Source organism: Pristis pectinata, chromosome 4, assembly GCF_009764475.1.
Source record: "Pristis pectinata isolate sPriPec2 chromosome 4, sPriPec2.1.pri, whole genome shotgun sequence".
Taxonomy (NCBI): Eukaryota; Metazoa; Chordata; class Chondrichthyes; order Rhinopristiformes; family Pristidae; genus Pristis; species Pristis pectinata.
The window spans coordinates 114,911,773-114,932,206 of NC_067408.1; the positions used below are offsets into that span (position 1 = coordinate 114,911,773).

General features: G+C 45.4%; 1 protein-coding gene across 2 annotated transcripts; it reads left to right on the plus strand.

The window, feature by feature from the left end:
* The first annotated feature begins 235 nt into the window (after positions 1-235).
* Positions 236-20,142, plus strand: LOC127570040 (E3 ubiquitin/ISG15 ligase TRIM25-like). 2 transcript variants are annotated; one of them, XM_052015261.1, is made up of 7 exons: positions 236-865; positions 3,927-4,022; positions 6,872-7,102; positions 9,477-9,499; positions 10,993-11,097; positions 13,493-13,600; positions 17,964-20,142. In XM_052015261.1, exons 1-7 carry the CDS (start codon positions 281-283, stop codon positions 18,121-18,123), a joined length of 1,308 nt encoding a protein of 435 aa, XP_051871221.1. In that variant the 5' UTR covers positions 236-280; the 3' UTR covers positions 18,124-20,142. The 2 variants fall into 2 exon arrangements, with proteins under 2 accessions (XP_051871221.1, XP_051871222.1); XM_052015262.1 differs by lacking the exon at positions 13,493-13,600.
* The last annotated feature ends 292 nt before the right edge of the window (positions 20,143-20,434 follow it).

The following is a 20,434-nucleotide window of genomic DNA, read 5'->3' on the forward strand; positions in this document are numbered from 1 at the left end:
GAGTGTAGGGCCAGGGAGATGGGCCTGTATCCGTGCTGTACAACTCTATGACACTCAGCAGGCTTGGAGAGAATAAATAAACTTTCTAAGTTACAAAACTGACCTCCACCTTTCTGCATGTTAATATGTAACATGGCTGTGTTACTACAGAACTCGAGGGGTTAAATTTCAGACAAATTGTGAAATTGAAACTAAGTGGAATCACTTCCTGCAATTCCTGTTCTTCCTGGTCGGCCTCTGCACACCTGGGCAAGGTTGTTCCTCTCTCCATGCAGACGGAATGGAGACTGGGGTGTTGGCTGAAGAGCTGACCTGCAGTGTGTGTCTGGGGTTGTTCCAGGACCCTGTGGCATTACCCTGCCAGCATAGTTTCTGTGCCAGATGTATCAGTGATGTCTGGAACCATCCAGGAACTCCGAACAGAGTCAGCTGTCCTCAGTGTCGCAGAATGTTCAAGCCCAGACCCTGCCTGGTGAAAAACCACACACTGCAGAACATCGTGGAGAAATACATCCAGAGCCAGGCTGCCACGGCTGCTGTTACTGCCACAGGTGCCCAGTCGGTCCCCGTGATGTGTGAGTACTGCATCGACACCCCAACCCCAGCTGTGAAGACCTGCCTCAAATGCGAAACCTCCTTCTGTTCCCTCCACTTGCAACCGCACTTGACCAAGCAGATTTACAAAGAGCACAGTCTGATCGAGCCCATTGCTGACCTCACAAGAAGGCAGTGCCCAAGTCATAAGAAGGTCCTTGAGTTCTACTGTGAGCAGGACAAGGAATGTGTGTGTGTGTCCTGTACCATCATAGGGAGTCACAAGTCCCACACTCTGGTGAGTCTGGAGGAGGCACGGGACAAGTTAAAGGTGAGTGGGGTTTCTGACAAGCTGGAAACTCCAGTAATTAGTTGACCATTCTAATCCCAAGGAACTTTTAAACATAGAACATAGGGCCTAGAACACTACAGCACAGTACAGGCCCTTCGGCCCACAATGTTGTGCCAACATTTTATCCTGCTCTAAGATCTATCTAACCCTTCACTCCCACATAGCCCCCCATTTCTCTATCATTCATGTGTCTATCTTAAGTGTCTTAAATGTCCCTAATGTATCTGCCCCCACAGCCTCTGTCAGCAGTGCGTTCCACACACCCACCACTCTCTGTGTAAAAAAACTTACCCCTGACATCACCCTTATACCTTCCTCCAATCACCTTAAAATTATGCCCCCTCGTGTTAGCTATTGCCGCCCTGGGAAAAAGTCTCTGACTGTCCACTCGATCTATGCCTCTTATCATCTTGTACACCTCTATCAGGTCACCTCTCATCCTCCTCCTCTCCATTCTCTAATGATTTGTAAAGTCCGATGGCTTGGCTGACATGAAGGGAAGAGTAAACCACGTAAGAGATATTATAATATGTTACTCCTTTCCTCCAGCAGCCTGTCACTGTTCACCCCTGTGCTCACTCACCTCACTCACTCCAGGCTACCCACCCTCCACCCTCCTCCTCTGCTTCTGGTTCCTCCTGAGCATATATATATATATATATATATATATATATATATATCTATCTCTCTCTCTCTCTCTCTCTCTCTCTCTCTCTCTCTCTCTCTCTCTCTCTCTCTCTCTCTCTCCCCTCTCTCTCTCTCTCTCTCTCCCCTCTCTCTCTCTCTCTCTCCCCCCCCCCCCCCCCCCCCCCCCCCCCCCCCCCCCCCCCCCCCCCCCCCCCCCCCCCCCCCCCCCCCCCCCCCCCCCCCCCCCCCCCCCCCCCCCCCCCCCCCCCCCCCCCCCCCCCCCCCCCCCCCCCCCCCCCCCCCCCCCCCCCCCCCCCCCCCCCCCCCCCCCCCCCCCCCCCCCCCCCCCCTCTCTCTCTCTCTCTGGCTAGGTTTGACAATTGTTTGTGTCCTTGTTTAGACCTTTCCCGAGCATTCAGTCAAACTTCTTATTCTCCTCGGGCATATCCTCGGGATGGAGGATGACTCCTTTCCACTCTGGTGTTGTGAGCTGGTGAGGCCACTCTTGGAACACCCTCCTTTCCACAGACAGGGCAGGAGTTGACTAACAAGACAGATAGATAGGGAGTTTGTGAGGAGGTCCACTTCGTCCATTGCCTGTACAGACCTTCTGAGTGCTCCCAATGCATGACTCAAGGCTCTCAATACTATCCCCAGGCAGAATGCACTTCTCCACCTTGAGCGGTCATGGGCCAGAGGTTCTCAGGAGTTAGTGAGGGTGTTGCACTTCCTCAATGAAACTTTCAGCACATTGAAAAAGTGGTGTCAATTGAAACAAGATAACGCTTGTCAGAGAGACAGAGGTGACTGGAGGATTGAACACAGAGACACTGAGTGCAGTGGCATCACCGTAAAGGTGGGAAAATTGGACAAAGGGGTGTATTGGCAACCTGGGAATCTATCATCGACCAGGTGAGTTGCTCACAGGATTTATTGTATAAATGAAAACAACAGACAGGGCTTTGGAAGTGCTTCAAGAAGTTTTCCTCTCTCTCCATGTTTTGGAAGTGCATCTAAAAGTTTCAGATCAGACCACACCCAATATGCCAAACTCATCTGCCCAGATGTTTGAACTACAAAGGACTCAAGGGGTGTGTGAGAGAGCAGGAAAGTAGTGTTAAGGCCAAACTGAATCGGTCATGATCTCATTGAACAGAAAACTCAAGGAGCAGATTGGCCAAGTCTTGTTCCCATTTCTTATGTTTTTATGCTCAAAGTTCTCCACATGTGCCACATTCCCAAATATTCCTTTGTGTGCACTTGTATGAAATACATTGGAATATTTTTGCAAGGTTAAAGTCAATGTATAAATGGATATAATGATTTAAATAGTGAAAAGCAACACTGACTCACATTGTTCAATAAGTCATTAGTGGCCACGCCAGTAAGTAGGGTGGTAAAGAAGGCGGATGGCATGCTTGCCTTCATTGGTTGGGGTACTGAGTAGAACAGTCAGGAAGTCATGGTGCAGCTACAGAAAACTTTGGTTGGGCTACGCTTAGCATATCCTGGGCAATTCTGGTCGCCCCATTACAGGAAGGATGTGGAGGCTTTGGAAAAGGTGCAGAAGAGGTTTACCAGGATGCTGCCTGGATTAGAGGGTATGAGCTACAAGGAGAGGTTGGACAAAGTTGGGTTGTTTTCTCTGGAGCATCGGAGGCTGAGGGGAGACCTGATAGAAGCTTATAAAATTATGAGAGGCATAGATAGAGTAGACAGTCAGAGTCCTTTGACCAGGATAGAAATGTCAAGTACTAGAGGACATGCTTTTAAAGTGAGAAGGGGAAAGTTTAAAAGAGATGTGCAGGACAAGTTTTTTTTACATGGAGTGGTAGCTGTCTGGAACACGCTGCTGGGGGGGAGTGGTGGAAGCAGATAAGATTGTGATGTTTAAGAGCTGTTAAATACACAAATATGCAGGGAATTGATAGATATGGACCATGCACAGGCAGAAGAAACTTAGTTTAATACTGCATGGTGTTCGACATAGACATTGTGGGCCAAAGAGCCTGTCCCTGTGCTGTGCTGTTCTATGTAGAACGTAAGGAGCAGGAGTAGGCCACTCGGCCCCTCAAGCCTGCCCTGCCATTCAATATGATCATAGTTGATCTGCCCCAGGCCTCATCTCCTCTTCTGTGCCAGTTCCCCAGAACCCTTAATTCCCAAGTCAAAAAAATAATCTACTGCTCCCAATGATCCTGCCTCCACAACCATCTCGGGTGGAGAATTCCAGGGATTCAACACCCTACGCTCCTCAGTTTGAAATTGCTGCCCCCTAACCTTGTAACTGTGTTCCTTTGCTCAAGATTCTCCCAACCACTTCCTGTCCGAGGCAAGTTCTAGTGGAGACCTTTATTTTTGTCTGAATTCTTTTGGCAAAGCACTTCCTGAAGTATTTCAGTTGTTGTTCTAGCGGGAACTGAAGGCAGAGGTGGGGAAGCTTCAAACAATTCAGAACAATCGGACGAGTGAACGTCAGAAGCTGAAGGATTATGAAAGTGAAATTAAGGTAAGGAACATTGCACGCAACTGGATTTAGGGAGGGTTTGCCTCAGAGCTGGGAATATCCCCTTGAAACAGAGCTGATGTCAGCTGCTCCCAATCAGTTCCATGTTGTACCATGATCCCCAGGGAGCAGCTCACCACCACATACAGAGCTGTGACCTTACAGGGCATCACTGAGCCTGACTTGGCCAGAGACCTGTGGGAAAGACGGTGTGGTTATTCAGGTAAACGATATCCCTGGAGAGACCTGCAGCATCTATACGTCAGAAGGAATCGTGTGCCTATGGAGAAGGTTCCAAGGAGATGGATGAATGACTTACCTCTTGTTGGGCTTCTCTTCACATGCTTTTTTATTCATAGATTCATGAAGAGATCCAGCGCTGAAACAGGTCCATCAGCCCCACTGAGCCTGTGCTGACCATAGTAGTGACCACAGTAGGCATGGTAGTGTAACGGTTAGAGTAACGCTTTACAGCACCAGCGACCCGGGTTCAAATCCGACCACTTTCTGTAAGGAGTTTGTACGTTCTCCCCGTGTCTGCATGGATTTCCTCCGGGTGCTCCGGTTTCCTCCCACATTCCAAAGACGTACAGGTTAGGAAGTTGTAGGCATGCTATGTTGGTGCCAGAAGCGTGGTGACACTTGCGGGCTGCCCCCAGAACACTCTACGCAAAAAATGCATTTCACTGTGTGATTCGATGTACATGTGACTAATAAAGATATGTAATCTCATCTAATCAGCTCCCTACTTACACTACCTGCTCCTCTCACCTACACCATCAGCTCCCCATTTGCCCTGCCTGCACTGCACTTTCTCTGTGGCTGTAACACTACATTCTGCATTCTGATTTCTGTTCACTACCTCAGTGTAAGTATGCATGGAATGATTGTCTGGATGGCATGCAACCAAAAGCTTTTCACTGTATTTGGTACAGGTGAGAATAATAAACCAATGTCCCACATTAATCCACATTCTCCCCATATTCCCCCCAATTTTCTATTCTCCCCACATTCCCACCAAATCCCCCTCGATTCTGCCACTCAGCTAACACACTAAGGGGCAATTTACAGCAGCCAATGAACCTATCAACCTGCATGTTTTTGGGAAGTGGGAGGAATCTGGAGCCCCTGGAGGAAACCCACGCAGTCACAGGGATAACGTGCAAACTCCACACAGACAGCACCCACAGTCAGGATCGAACCCGGGTCTCTGGTGCCGTGAGGCAGCAGCTCTACTTGCTACGCCATTGTGCTGCCCTTCTCTGGTGTAGAAATGTCATGTTCTGACCGCTGTAAGTAATTGTAGGCCCGTTTACTGCCGTAGTTATCACATCTTGGCTACGACTAACAATGTCTCCTGATTTGGCCCTGGGGACCTGAACCTCTGAATTCTGGTGGACGTGGTCGGGCTCTGTTGCACTGGTGGTGTCTGTTTTCACCCTCGACAACAGTGATTGGTTAGGCACAGAGAGAATCTGTATTGAGTTACAATTACCTTTGTCGGTATTGGTATTGGTATTGGTTTATTATTGTCACTTGTACTGAGGTACAGTGAAAAGCTTGTGTTACAAACCGATTGTACAAGTCAATTCATTACACAGTGCAGTTACATTGGGTTAGTACACAGTGCATTGATGTAGTACAGGTAAAAACAATAACAGTACAGAGTAAAGTGTCACAGCTATAGACAAAGCACAGTGCAAATGGTTCAGTTAGAAACAAACATGCAAGTCAAACAAAACTAAATATCTGTGCACACACCCACTAGGGTTCTCTGACCCTCCCTGAATATTCAAAGAATAGAAAAAGTAATACCCAGGATAAGGAATTCACGCTGGCCAGGTGTTCCTCTTGATCCTGACATAATCTCCACATTTCCGATGTGAGGTCCTCCACTTCTGCAATGGTCGGTCTCCAAAAGTTTCGCTACTTCTGCTCCTGCAATCCTCCATTCTGATCCTGCATTCTTCTGAAGTCCTCCATTCTGAAAGGAATGGCAGATGAAATTTAACTCAGACAAGTGCAAGGAGATACATTTTGGGAAGTTAAACCACAGCAGGACCTACACAGTGAATGGCAGTGCACTGGGTAGTGTTGTGGAACATGGAGACCTAGAGGTACAAGTACGTAGTTCCCTGAAAATGGTCACAAAGTTAGACAGGGTGACATATGCCCTGTTTGCATTCATTAGTCAGGGCATTGAGTACAAGAGTTGGGACGTCATGTTACAGCTGTCGAAACCCTGAATCAAGTTTTCAAACCGAAACATCGACAGTTCCTTTCCACCCACCGATGCTGCTGAACCCGCTGAGTTCCTCCAGCAGTTTGTTTGTTGCTTCAGATTCCAGCATCTGCAGTCTCTTGATTGGCTGGGACTGTTTTCTTTGGAGCGAAGGAGGCTGAGGGGGGACCTTATCGAGGTTTATATAATCATGATGGACAGAGATAGGGTAGATAGTCACAGCCTTTTTTCTAAGGATAGGGCAGCCTAACGTCGAATGTTTTAGGTAAGATGGCTATTGGTATTGGTTTATTATTGTCACTTGTACCGAGGTACAGTGAAAAACATGTCTTGCATACCGATTGTACAGGTCAATTCATTACACAGTGCATTGAGGTAGTACAGAGTTCATTGAGGTAGTACAGGGTAGAAACCACAACAGAATGCAGAGTGAAGTGTCACAACTACAAAGGAAGTGCAGTGCTGGTAGACAATAAGATGCAAGGTCATAACAAGATTGATTGTGAGGTCAAGAGTCCTTCTTATCTTATAAGAGAACCGTTCAATATTCTTATCACCGTGGGAAAGATTTAAATAAAAGTTCTTGTTCTTGCTGTGGTTGGATTTTCAGAAACACAGTGAGGAGCTGAAGGAAAGACTGTCAAATGAGTTCTCCAATTGGAGGAAGCAGTTGGAAGAAGATGAAAAGTCGGCACTAAAGCTGATCGATGAGGAGGAGAATCGAGTGCTCTCCAAGATCATGAGCTTCTCTGATTCAATGGGGGAAAAGATTGAAAAAATTCAAATAATGGACAAGGAAGCCCAGAATCAAGAGCACAAGGATCCTTTCTCCTTCGTTCAGGTACACATTATGGTTCATTTTGATTCTCCCACACAGCCACTCCCAACATTTCTGTGTCTATGCAGAATGTAATGGTTGGTGGGCTGGAGTCTGTGAGAGGTAGCAACTATACAAAGATTGCTTAGACGACATTGTTTAGAAAATTGTCTACCGTTCTGGTCACCACACTATGGAAAGGATGTAGCAGCAATAGAGAGAGTGCAGAAGAGATTCCCCCAGATGTTGCCTGGATTGTAGTTATGGGGAGAGATTGGATAGATTGGGCCCATTCTCCCTGGAGAACAGGAGGCTGAGGGGTCAGAATCAGAATCAGGTTACGTTCTCCCTGTGTCTGCATGAGTTTCCTCCGGGTGCTCCCGTTTCCTCCCACATTCCAAAGATGTACGGGTTAGGAAGTTGTGGGCATGCTATGTTGGTGCCGGAAGCGTGGCGACACTTGTGGGCTGCCCCCAGAACACTCTACGCAAGGATGCATTTCACTGTGTGTTTTGATGTACATGTGACTAATAAAGATCTTAATCTTTAATCACTGACGCATGTCATGAAATGTGTTGTTTTGCAGCAGCAGTACAGTGCAAAGATATAAAAATTACAATAAGTTACAAATTAAATAAACAGTGCAAAACAGGAATAACGAGGTGGTGTTCATGGGTTCCTGGGCCGTTCAGAAATCTGATGGCGGAGGGGAAGAAGCTGTTCCTAAAACATTGAGTGTGGGTCTTCAGGCTCCTGTACCTCCTCCCCGATGGTAGTAACGAGAAGAGAGCATGTCCCGGGTGGTGAGGGTCCTTAGTGATGGATGCCTCCTGATGGTGAACTGATAGAGAGATATAAAATTATAAGATGCAGAGATGCGGGGACAGTGAGGATCTTTTACCCCTGGTAGGGTTATCAGAACTAGGGGGTACAGGTTTAAGGTGAGACCGGAGAGATTTAAAGGAGATCTGAGGAGTAAGTGTTTCACAGAGATGGTGGTGAATTTCTGGAATGAGCTGCCAGAGGAGGTGGTGGAGGCAGGTACAGCATTTAAAAGGCATTTGCACAGGTACTTGGGCAGGAAGGGCAGAGAGGGATACGGGTCTAATGTATGCAAATGGGATTAGAGTAGATAGACATCATGGCCAGCATGGATGAAGTGGACTGAAGGGCCCTTTTCTGTGCTGTGTGGTTCTATGATTCCATGACTCCTGTGATGTGCCCCAGAAGGGTTTTGGGCATTGGTTTATTATTGTCACATGTACTGAGATACAGTGTAAAACTCCTGTTTTGCATGCTGTCCATACAGATCATTCCACAAACAAGTACATTGAGGCAGGACAAAGAAAAAAACAACAACATAATGCAGAATAGAGTGTTACAGGTACAGAGAAAGTGCAGTGCAGGCAGACAGTGAGGTGCAAGGCCACAATGAGGCTAAGAGTTCATCTTTATCTGTTTTAAAGGTGTTGCATCAATAGAACAGTGTTGCTGTGGTCTCACACCTCATCGAGACTATTGTGAAGAGTAATTGAGGCTCCCCTGGGAGACATCTGTATTATGTTTTCGTTAGGCACAGCTGGTACAGTCGCAGCCTCACAACACCGGAGACCGGGTTCAATCTGGACCTCGGGTGTTGTCTGTGTGGAGTTTGCACCTCCTCCCTGTGACCACGTACATCTCCTCTGGGTGCCGGTGTTTCCTCCCACATCCCGGGTTGGTAGGTTAAATGGCCACTGTAAATTGCCTCTCGTGTGTGGGTGAGAAGTAGTTGATGAGAAGGTAGAGAGAATAAAATGGGATTAGTGTCAAAGCCGAGTTTATTGTCAAGTCCATGTGTGCACAGGTGCAATGAAAAACTTACTTGCAGCAGCATCATAGGCACAGAGCATCATGTAAGCAGTACTCACAAGAAAAATATAAATTAAACATAAATTATACAGAATTTTTACAAGAGAGATAACACAATTAGAACAAAAAAAGTCCATGTTAATGCATAGTGGTCATAGTGTTGCTAAGTCATAGTGGTGATTAAGGTTTTGCCGGATGGTTCAAGAACCAGAGAAACAAAGGACTGCAGATGCTGCAATCTAGATGAAAAGCACGATGATGCTGGAGGAACTCAGCAGGGCAGGCAGCGTCCGTGGAGAAAAGCAGGTGGTCAACGTTTCAGGTCAGGAGCTTTCTTCAGGACTTCGAGTCCTGAAGAAGGGTCCTGACCTGAAACGTTGACCATCTGCTTTTAGCTGCCTGGCCTGCTGAGTTCCTCCAGCATCATCGTGTGGTTCAAGAACCAAATGGTTGAAGTAGTCAGTCCTATTTCCCTGCTCTCTGAATCAAATTCACTCTTGCTTTATTTGAACGTGTGCTCATTGATTTCTTCACTTCTATTTAACAGGATGTGAAGCAGCTTCTTTCAAGGTGAGTCTCAGATGTGCCGGATGTTGTTCCACTGAAGGCTCTTCATTATATTGGAGCGGAGTTCATGGAAGGAGACTGGTGCTAACCTCCGAGATGGAAACACACAGTGAGGGCCCAACACACTGCTTAGATTCTCTCTTCTAGACTTAACGAGACATGAGACCTACTCCTTATTTGGGCATCGCCACCTCTCTCCTGTCACCTTGAGAACTCTTCCTACTATTGAGCAGTGGACTGGCACTCAATCATAGCGTAAATGTTTTCAAATTCCCTCCTGGGTATCAGTTGCTTACATCTCATGTTAAAAAGAAAAAGGAAAGTCATGCGTTTCTTCAGCACCTTTCCTGACCTTCGGATGTCCAAAATAATTTTAAAACTAATGGCACTCTTCCAAGTGTAGTCACTGACTAATATAAGAAACAAAATTTTTGCATTGCAAGCTCCCACAATGAGCAAGCTGACCATAGGCAGCTCATCTATTGTGTTTATGTGGAGGTGAATATTGGCCAGGATGATGGGGAGGACCTCACTCCCCTTCCACCATGTTAGCTCTGCCACCAGGCAAAGATGCAGCAATGGATACTCTAGATCTTGAGACCTATCCCAATGGATTGGTTAGATGGGGACAGAGGAGTAGATGGAAGTCACATGGAGAGATGAGAGGTAACTTGGAAAGTGCAAGCGCTGGAAGGGAATACATGATGAGTGGTAGGGCACTGAGTGTAGAGCAACAGAGGGCTCCTCCATAAATCTCTGGTGGGATGAGCCCTCATAGATAATGTTGCTCAGAAGCCTTACAGGATATTCACTCTATTACCTGAGACAGTGAATACAAGAGCAGGAAGGTTATTTTAGAACATTAGTGAGGTCACAACTCGAGCACTATGTACCATCGTACTGTGCTGTACTTTGTGGTCATCACACTACAGTAAGGATGTGGCATCACTGGAGAAGGTGTGGAGGGGGTTCACAAGGTTGTTGCGGGGGCTGGAGAGTTATGTTATAAGGAGAGTGTGACCTAGCCGGGGTAGATTCCATTGAATGAAAGAATCTTAGAAGAGATTTAATCGAGGTGGATAACATTAAGAGCTTCCCTGACAACGTGAAAATGTTAAAACCCATTTCCTTTATGTTGAAAACTAGAGGATGAAGATTTAACATAGAACATAGAACATTACAGCACAATACAGGCCCTTCGGCCCACAATGTTGTGCCGACATTTTATCCTGCTCTAAGATCTAACACTTCCCTCCCACATAACCCTCCATTTCTCTATCATTCATATATCTGTCCAAGAGTCTCTTAAATGTCCCTAAGGTATCTGCCCCCACAACCTTTGCTGGCAGTGCGTTCCACACACCCACCACTCTGTGTAAAATTTACAATTCATTAGTTGAAGGTTGAAAGGGCAGTTAGATAGCATGATTTCGAGAACGCAATGCCTGAAAGAGTTTTATTCTAAATAACCGTTTACATCATTTCTATCATTTTAGGTGCTCAAAACTTGCTGATGACGCACTAGTCTCAGGAGGCACTGCGTGTAACAGTTCCAATAACTCTGGCTACGTGAATCGATATCAAATCAATCAGACTGCCAGGTACAAGATTGAAGCGCACATCTTGCCTTAAATGATTCCATAGGATGTTGAGAATGTCTGAAACTATGAAAGCTGGCAAAATCTCAAGATATTTCACAGTCAAAAACAAGTGTTGCTGGCAAGAGAATTCTACAATTCTCTTGATCTCTGTCTTGAAAACCCTCCACAACCCTTGGGTGGAGAATTCCAAAGGTTCAGTACTCACTGGGTGAAGACATTTCTTCTTAATTCTGGCTGGAATGGATGACCTCTTATTTGAGACTGTGCCCCCTGGTTCTAGACACCTCAGCCAGGGGAAACATCCGCTCCCACCCTGGGATGACCCTCCAGAACTTTGTGTGTTTCATTGACTGAAGAAACCCCTCCCTCCCTTTCACATGACAAGGTGACACAAATCCAGAGGCAGCATGAATTAACAGAGGCATTTGTATCCCTGTGAGAGATAGAATTGTAGAAATTAATGGTGTAAAAGGAGGCCATTTAGACTATCGTGACCATTCCGGCTAAAAGCAAAAATTTACATTGGTAAATTGGTAAATTGGTTTATTTTTGTCAGATATACTGATGTACAGTGAAGAGCTTTGTTTTGCATGCCATCCATACAGATTGTTTCATCCCATCAGAACATTGAGGTAGTACAAGGGAAAACAATAACAGAATGCAGAATAAAGTGTTACAGTTACAGAGAAAGTGCAGTGCAAGCCCACAATAAGGTGCAAGGTCATAACGAGGTAGATTGTGAGGTCAAGAGTCCATCTTATCATACTAGGGAACCGTTCAATAGTTTTATAACAGCGGGATAGAAGCTGTCCTTCAGCCTGGTGGTACGTGCTTTCAGGCCTTTGCATCTTCTGCCTGATGGGAGAGTGGGAGAAGAGAGAATGTCCGGGGTGGGTGGGGTCTTTGATTATGCTGGCTGCCTTACCAAGGCAGTGAGAAGTGTAGACAATGTTCATGGAGGGGAGGCTGGTTTCCATGATGTGCTGAGCTGCGTCCACAACTCTCTGCAGTTTCTTGCGGTCTCGGGCAGAGCAGTTGCCGTGCAAAGCTGTGATGTATCTGGATAGGATGCTTTCTTTGGTGAATCGATAAAAATTGGTGAGGGTCAAAGGGAACATGCTACATTTCTTTAGCCTCCTGAGGAAATAGAGGTGTTGTCCTGGTTCCAACGAAGGGTCTTCAATCTACATTTATAACAGTTCCTCTTCCTGCGAATGCTGCCTGACCAGCTGAGTGTTTGCAGCATTCTCTGTTTATGTTCTGAGGCTGAGGGACTCATTTAAATTTGGATTAGCTGGAGAAACCCCACTTATTCTCATTGAACAGAAAAGGTTGCAAAGGGGATCTGATAGAGGCACTTAAGATCATGAAGAGTCCAAACAGAGGTAATTTGGGAAGAGCAAACAATGCAAGGGAACACACGACAGGGCACCAAGTGTAGAGCTACAGAGGGAGCTCGGAGTGCCTTCCACAGACCTCTGTAGTTAGGCGCACAGTTTGTTGTCATATGCACAAGTACATGTATGCAAAGGTGCAATGAAAAACTTACTTGTAGGAGCATCACAGGCACATAGCATTAGAGACACAACATTCACAAGAAAAGCATAAATTAAACATAAATTATAGAGCAAAGGACAGCATTAGAACGAAAAAGGCAAAGTCCATTGCAGTGCAAAGTGTTCAAGTATAATATATAAGATGAATCAGCAGCCTGCAGGAATTAGCTAAGCCAGTGAATTCAAGAGTTGTGAGGTAATGCCAGAACAGTATAAAATATCAGTGAGGTCACAGCTAGAGCATTACAAGAGTGGTGCGTATTTCGAATGAGCTGCCAGAAATAGTGGTTGAGGAGGGCACATCAGCAACATTTAAAAGCATCTAGATAAGTACATGGATAGGAGAGGTTTAGAGGGCTATGGGCCAAACGTGGGCAGATGGGACTAGCTCGCTGGGCATGGATGAGTTGGGCCGAAGGGCCTGTTTCCATGCTGTGTGACTCTATGACTCTACCGTGGTATTGTGGCATACAGTGTAAGCATCACACGACAGAAAGGATGTGGCAGCACTGGAGAAGGTGTGGAGGGGATTCACCAGGTTGTTGCCAGAGCTGGAGAGTTATGTTATGAGGAGAGTGCGACTTGGCTGGGGTTGTTTCTATAGAACGAAGCAACCTGAGGAGAGATTTAATCGAGGTGGATCTCTTCAAGAGCTTCCCTGACAGAGTGAAAATGCGAAAACCCATTTCCTTTAGCAGAAAGGTTGATAACTAAGTGACAGAGATTTAAAATTAATTAGTTGAAGGATGGAAAAGCAGTTAGAAAACATGATTTCTGGAACCCACAGCCTGAGAGTGTTTTATTCGAAATAACAGTTTACATTACTTCTTTCATTTTAGACCCTCACAACCTTATTACAACAAAATATACCCAGGAAATAAAATCATAAGAATTCACTCACAATCTGGCTATGTGAATCCAAGTCAAACCTCCATGCAGACTCCCAGGTAAGAGATTGAAGCCCACATCTTGCCTTAAATGATTCCATGGGATCGCGAGAATGTCTCAAACTATGAAACATGGCAAAGTCTCAGGACATTTCTTTGTCAACAACAAGTGTTGCTGTCAAGAGAATTCTAAAATTCTCTTGATCTCTGTCTTGAAAATCTTCGACAACCCTTGGGTGGAGAATTCCAAAGGTTTAGTACCCACTGGGTGAAGAAATTTCTTCTCAATTCTGTCTGGAATGGATGACCTCTTATTTTGAGACTGTGCCCCCCTGGTTCTAGAAACTCCTGCCAGGGGAAACATCCACTCCCACCCTGTGTTGACCCTTCTTTACATTTCATTGCCTGAAGAAACACATCCCTCTCTCTCACGTGACAAGGTGATGCAAAACCAGAAGCAGCACAAATTAGAGTCAGAGAGTCATACAGCACAGAAACAGACCCTTCGGCCCAACTTGTCCATGCCAACCAAGATGTCAACCTGAGTTAGTCCCATTTGCCTGCATTTGGTCCATATCCCTCTGAGCCTTTTCTATCCATGTCCAGATGTTTTTTAAGTGTTGTAATTGTACCCAGCTCTACCACTTCCTCTGGCAGCTTGTTCCACATACCCACCGCCCTCTGTGTGAAAAAGGTTGCCCCTCAAGTCCCCCTGATCTCTTTCCCACCTCAGCTTAAGACTCCCCTACCCTGGGAAAAAAACTGTGACTATCCACCTTATCTGTGCCCCTCATGAATTTATAAACCTCTATAACCTCAGCCTCCTATGCTCCAGGGAAGAAAGTCTCAGCCTATCCAGCCTCCTTTTATAACCAAAGCCCTCCAGTCCCGGTAACTCCCCTTGAATCTTTTCTGCACCCTTTCAAGCATAATGACGTCCTTCCTTTAGCTGGGCAACCAGAACTGTGCACAATACTCCAGGTGTGGTCACACCAAGGTCTTGTACAGCTGTAACATGACATCCCAACTACTGTACTCAATGCCCTGACCAATGAAGGCAAGCGTGCCAAACACCTTCTTCACCACCCTGTCTACCTGTGTCACCACTTTCAGGGAACAATGTACCTGTACCCCTAGGACTCTCTCCTCTACGACACTCCCCATGTCCCTACTATTTATTGTGTAAGTCCTGCTTGGTTTAACTTCCCAAAATGCAATTGGTAAATTGGTTTATTATTGTCAGATGTACTGAGGTACAGTGAAAAACTTTGTTTTGCCTGCCATCCGTACAGATCATTACATCACAACAGTGCATTGAGGTAGTACAAGGGAAAACAATAACAGAATGCAGAATAAAGTGTTACAGTTACAGAGAAAGTGCAGTACAGGCAGACAATAAGGTGCAAGGCCATAATGAGGTAGATTGTGAGGTCAAGAGTCTATCTTATACTAGGGAACCATTCAATAGTCTTATAGCAACAGGATAGAAGCTGTCCTTGAGCCTGGTGGTATGTGCTTTCAGACTTTTGTATTTTCTGCCCAATGGGAGGGGAGAGAAGAGAGAATGTTCAGGATGGGTGGGGTCTTTGATTACGTTGGCTTCTTTACCAAGGCAGCGAGAAGTGTAGACAAGAGTCCATGGAGGGGAGGCTGGTTTCCGTGATGTACTGAGCTGTGTCCACAACTCTCTACAGTTTCTTGCAGCCCCGGGCAGAGCAGTTGCCGTACTAAGCCAAGATACATCCGGATAAGTGTGAACACCTCACACGACCCTCTGTGTGAAAATGTTGCTGCTCAGGTCCCCTTTAAATCTTTATCCTCTCATGCTATGTCTTCTAGATTTAGACTCCCATACCCTGGAAAAAAGACTGTGGCAATCCACCTTATCCGTGTTAAATTCCATCTGCCATTTCTTGTCCCACTTCCCCAGTTCATCTAGATCCTGTTGTAACCTTCTTCACTGACCACCACACCATCAATTGTGGCATCATTTGCAAACTTACTGACCATGTTAACAACATGGTCATCCAAGTCGTTAATATAGATGACAAGCAACAGTGGACCCAGCACCGATCCCTGTGGCACACCACTGGTCACAGGCCTCCAGTTTGAATAACAACCCTCCACTCCCACCCTCTGTCTCCTTCCACCAAGCCAATTAACCGAATTAACAGAGACATTTGTACCTTAATGAACGATGGAGTAGTAGAAATCAATGGCATTGAAAGAGGCCTATCAGCCTATCGTGATCATTCTGGCTAAAATTGGACTAGAGGTTAATCCCTTTTCCCAGCTCTCGGTCCTTCGTCTCACAAGTTATAGATCTCCATCCAAACACTTCAAACATGGAGAAGCTTTCTGCCTCCACCACCCTCTCACACAATGAGTTCCACACCCCTGCCACTCATTTTCTTCTCAAATCCCCTTTAATCCTTCAACAGTTTAACATCACCATTCTCCTGGTTGGTGACCTCTCTGCAAAGAATGCCAGTCCTTCCTATTTACATAGGGTTACTCATATGAATGTGCTCTGCAATATCTGCTTTCAGACAGTAGAGAGTGAGGATTTGTCCTCAATTCTAATCTTACCTTTTAAATATTATTACAACTAACTATCTCTGCCAGCCTTTCGTGTGGGATACTACAGATGAAACTGCTTACCTTGAGTGGAAACACTCAAAACGCTGGAGGAACTCAGCAGGTCAGGCAGCATCTATGGAGGGAAATGGACAGTTGACACTTTGGGGAGATCCCCCCTGAGGAGGGGTCTTGACCCTAAAAGTCGACCGTCCATTTCCCTCCATTGATGCTGCCTGACCCGCTGAGTTCCTGCAACGTTTTGTGCGTTGCTCCAGATTTCCAGCATCTACTGTTTCTCTTGTGTCTACCTTCGTAAACAGGCCCTTTGACCACCAAGCATCCACTTGGACTAATCCCATTTTTCCTCAAGCTTCTCCGTTGACTCCCCATCCCCCTCACCACTACCTCATTGTCCTGTCAGTCCAAGTTGGTATTGCTATTGGTTTATTATTGTCACTTGTACAGAGATATAGTGAAAAGCTTGTCTTACAAACTGATCATACAGGTCAATTCATTACACAGTGCAGTTACATTGAGTTAGTATAAAGTGCATTGATGTAGTACAGGTAAAAACAGTAACAGTACAGAGTAAAGTGTCACAGCTGCAGAGAAAGTGCAGTGCAATAAGGTGCAAGGTCACAACAAGGTAGATCGTGAGGTCATAGTCCCTCTCATTGTATAAAGGAACCGTTCAATAGTCTTATCACAGTGGGGTAGAAGCTCTCCTTAAGTCTAGTGGTACGTGCCCTCAGGCTCCTGTATCTCCTACCCAATGGAAGAGGAGAGAAGAGAGGATGTCCCAGGTGCGTGGGGTCTTTGATTATGCTGGCTGCTTCACCAAGACAACCAGAGGTAAAGACAGAATCCAAGCAGGGGAGGCTGGTGTCCGTGATGCGCTGGGCTGTGTCCACAACTCTCTGCAGTTTCTTGCGCTCCTGGGCAGAGCAGTTGCCGTACCAAGCCGTGATACATCCTGATAGGATGCTTTCAATGGTGCATTGGTAAAAGTTGGTGACAGTCAAAGGGGACAAACCGAATTTCTTTAGCCTCCTGAGGAAATAGAGGTGCTGGTGAGCTTTCTTGGCCATGGCATCTACGTGATTTGACCAGGACAGTCTGTTGGTGATGTTCAGTCCCAGGAACTTGAAGCTCTCAACCCTCACGACCTCAGCACCATTGATGTAGACAGTTGCATGTTCACCGTCCCCTTTCCTGAAGTCAATGACCAGCTCTTTTGTTTTGTTGACATTGAGGGAAAGGTTAGGGTTAGGAAAGGTTAGTTGAAGTCAAAGTTGAGTTTATTACCACATGCACAAGTACATGTGTGCACAGGAGCAATGAAAAACCTACTTACAGCAGCATCACAGGCACATAGCATCAGATAAGCAGCATTCACAAGAAAACCATAAATTAAACATAGATTAGACACAATTTTTATGAAAAAGAATGCAATTACAATTACAATAAAGTACAGTGATCAAAGTGGTCATAATGTTGTTAAAACTGTAGTGACTAGTTTGCTGGTTGCTTCAAGAACCGAATGGGAAATCGTTGTTCCTGAACCTGGTGGTGTGGGACTTCAGGCTTCTGTACCTCCTGCCCGATGGTAGCTGCGAGAAGATGGCATGGCCTGGATAGGGGGTGTTCACCCACTTGGGGCAATACATAGCTGCATATTAACCGAGCAACCAGCATGACTTTGGGATATGGGAGGAAGCTAGAATGCCCAGGGGAGAACATAGAGATTCCACGGATATTAGTTGTTGCATTAATTACTTGTAACTATTTGGGTTTGGTTTCTGAATGGAAATTAATAAAACCACTGTTCACTTTTTCATCATAGAACCTCACTATCTCAGGATATCACCGTAAACTTCTCCAGACTCACCAGTGTGATCCAAAATCAGATGGCTGGATATGAAAACTACCAGAGAAACATAACCGGTGCTATCAATGAAAAATCTTGTCAGTTAAGCTCCTTACAGCCAAGCTGCCAAATGTAACCAACCCATCGACGATGACTTTTGGTAACATTCAACTATGTAAGGAAAAAATCAGAGTTTCTTGGTGCACTTATGTGTGTGTGTGGTGCGCTGTGCCTTTTGTCAGGGTGTATTGAATGTTTGCAGCACAGGTTTGACCAAATTAGTGAGGAGGGATATTTGTGTGATCCACAGTAACTGGCTGTAATCTCTCTGGACACCTACTGCTCCTGTTGCTTCATTTCAGCACAGTGCACCTCCAACAGGGATTGGGAGGTCACTGACAGTAAATCTGTGGGCCTGCTTCCTGTCCAGTCTTTCCCCTTCTTAGGAAGTCTTATTGCACCTTATTGCACTGCACTTTCTCTGTAGCTGTGACACTTTACTCTGTACTGTTATTGTTCTTACCTGTACTACATTAATGCACTCTGTACTAACTCAATGTAACTGTACTGTGTAATGAATGACCTGTACGATCGGTTTGTAAGACAAGCTTTTCACTGTACTAAACCAGTCCTTCAGCTGTAAGGATGACTCAAAGTCTTGGTCCAATGGCAATGTCCAATACAATTGGAGACCAGGTTCTGCTGCACAGACTGCGCACGCACACACACACACAGACACACAGACACAGACACACAGACACACAGGCACACGCACATACATACACCCCCACACATACACAGAAAGCATAGGCATCCAGAGACATATACATACACAAAGTACAGACAGACACACACATGCAGAAACACAGACACATACAGGCAGAAAATTCAGACACACACACACACACACACACACGGCAGGTATTAACTGTGCCACTTGAATTTACGGAACCAATCTCTCAAGATGAAGGGAAAAATATTAATCCATAAACAGATAATCCAAGAGATAACAAAACTGGAGATGGGACTTCACTCTGAGGTTGCCATTGTTATCGCGGAGAAAAGCAATGATTATCTCTCCTTCATCCACCAGAAAGGCAAGATTGTGATGCCCCTCAAATAACAGCGAAGTAAATTGGTAAATTGGTTTATTGTTGTCACATGTACCGAGGTACAGTGAAAAACTAAACTTGTCTTGCATGCCGTTCACACAGATCATTTCATTGCAACAGTGCATTGAGATAATATAAGGTAAAACAATAACAGAGTTCAGAATAAAGTGTTACAGTTACAGAGAAAGTGCAAGCCATATTCAGGTAGATTGTGAAGTCAAGAGTCCATCTTATCATAAGTCTGCGTGCAATTGAAACAACACCCTGCAGTTTCATGGCACTTTTCAACAGAGTAAAATGCGCCGGTGTGTTTCAGAGGAATATTATCAAAAATTGGCATCTGGAGAGGCAAACGGCAGCTTGGTCGAAAGTGATGGACTTTAGAGGAGAGAGAGGTGGAGAGACAGAGAGTTTTACCAAACGAATTATTGAGCTAAGGGCTTTCACAGCAGCAAGTACAGCTGCCAATGGTGGAGCAACCAAAGTCCATAGTGAGTAGAGAGCTTGGATCTCACTTGTAGGACTTCAAGAAGTTTCAAGAACTGGAGAGGTGTTACTATGAATACATAGGGTGATAGAGTAATACAGCATGGAAACAGGCCCTTTGGCCCAACTGGTCCATGCTGACCAAGATGCCCATCTAAGCTTGTCCCATTTGCCTGTGTTTGGCCCATATCCCCCTATAAACCTTTCCTATCCATGTACCAGATGTCTTTTAAACGTTTTAATTGTAGCTACCTCTATAGCCTCCTCGAGGAGCTCGTTCTTTGTACCCACCACCTTCTGTGAGGGAATGAGAGGGAAGAGAATGTTTAAATTTAAATAACCCAAATAAACTTTTAATAAATCCAATAGACTTGCTATTCAAAGATATTGGTAAATTGGTTTATTACTGTCACATGTACCAAGTTGTGGACGTGCTATGTCGGCGCTAGAAGCGTGGCGACACTTGCGGGCTGCCCCCAGAACACTCCACACAAAAGATGCATTTCACTGTGTGTTTCGACGTACATGTGAATAATAAAGAAATCTTGTCTTATTTATCTAGTGAAAAACTTTGTTTTGCATGCTATCCATAAAGATCATTTCATTACATCAGTACATCGAGGTAGTACAAAGGAAAACAATAACAGGATGCAGAATAAAGTGTTACAGTGACAGAGAAAGTGCAGTGCAGGCAGACAATAAGGTGCAAGGCCATAATGAGGTAGATTGTGTGGTCAAGAGTCCATCGTATTGTGCTAGGGATCAGTCAATTGTCTTATAACAATGGGATAGAAGCTGTCCTTGAGCCTGGTGGTACGTGCTTTCAGGCTTTTGTATCTTCTGCCCGAT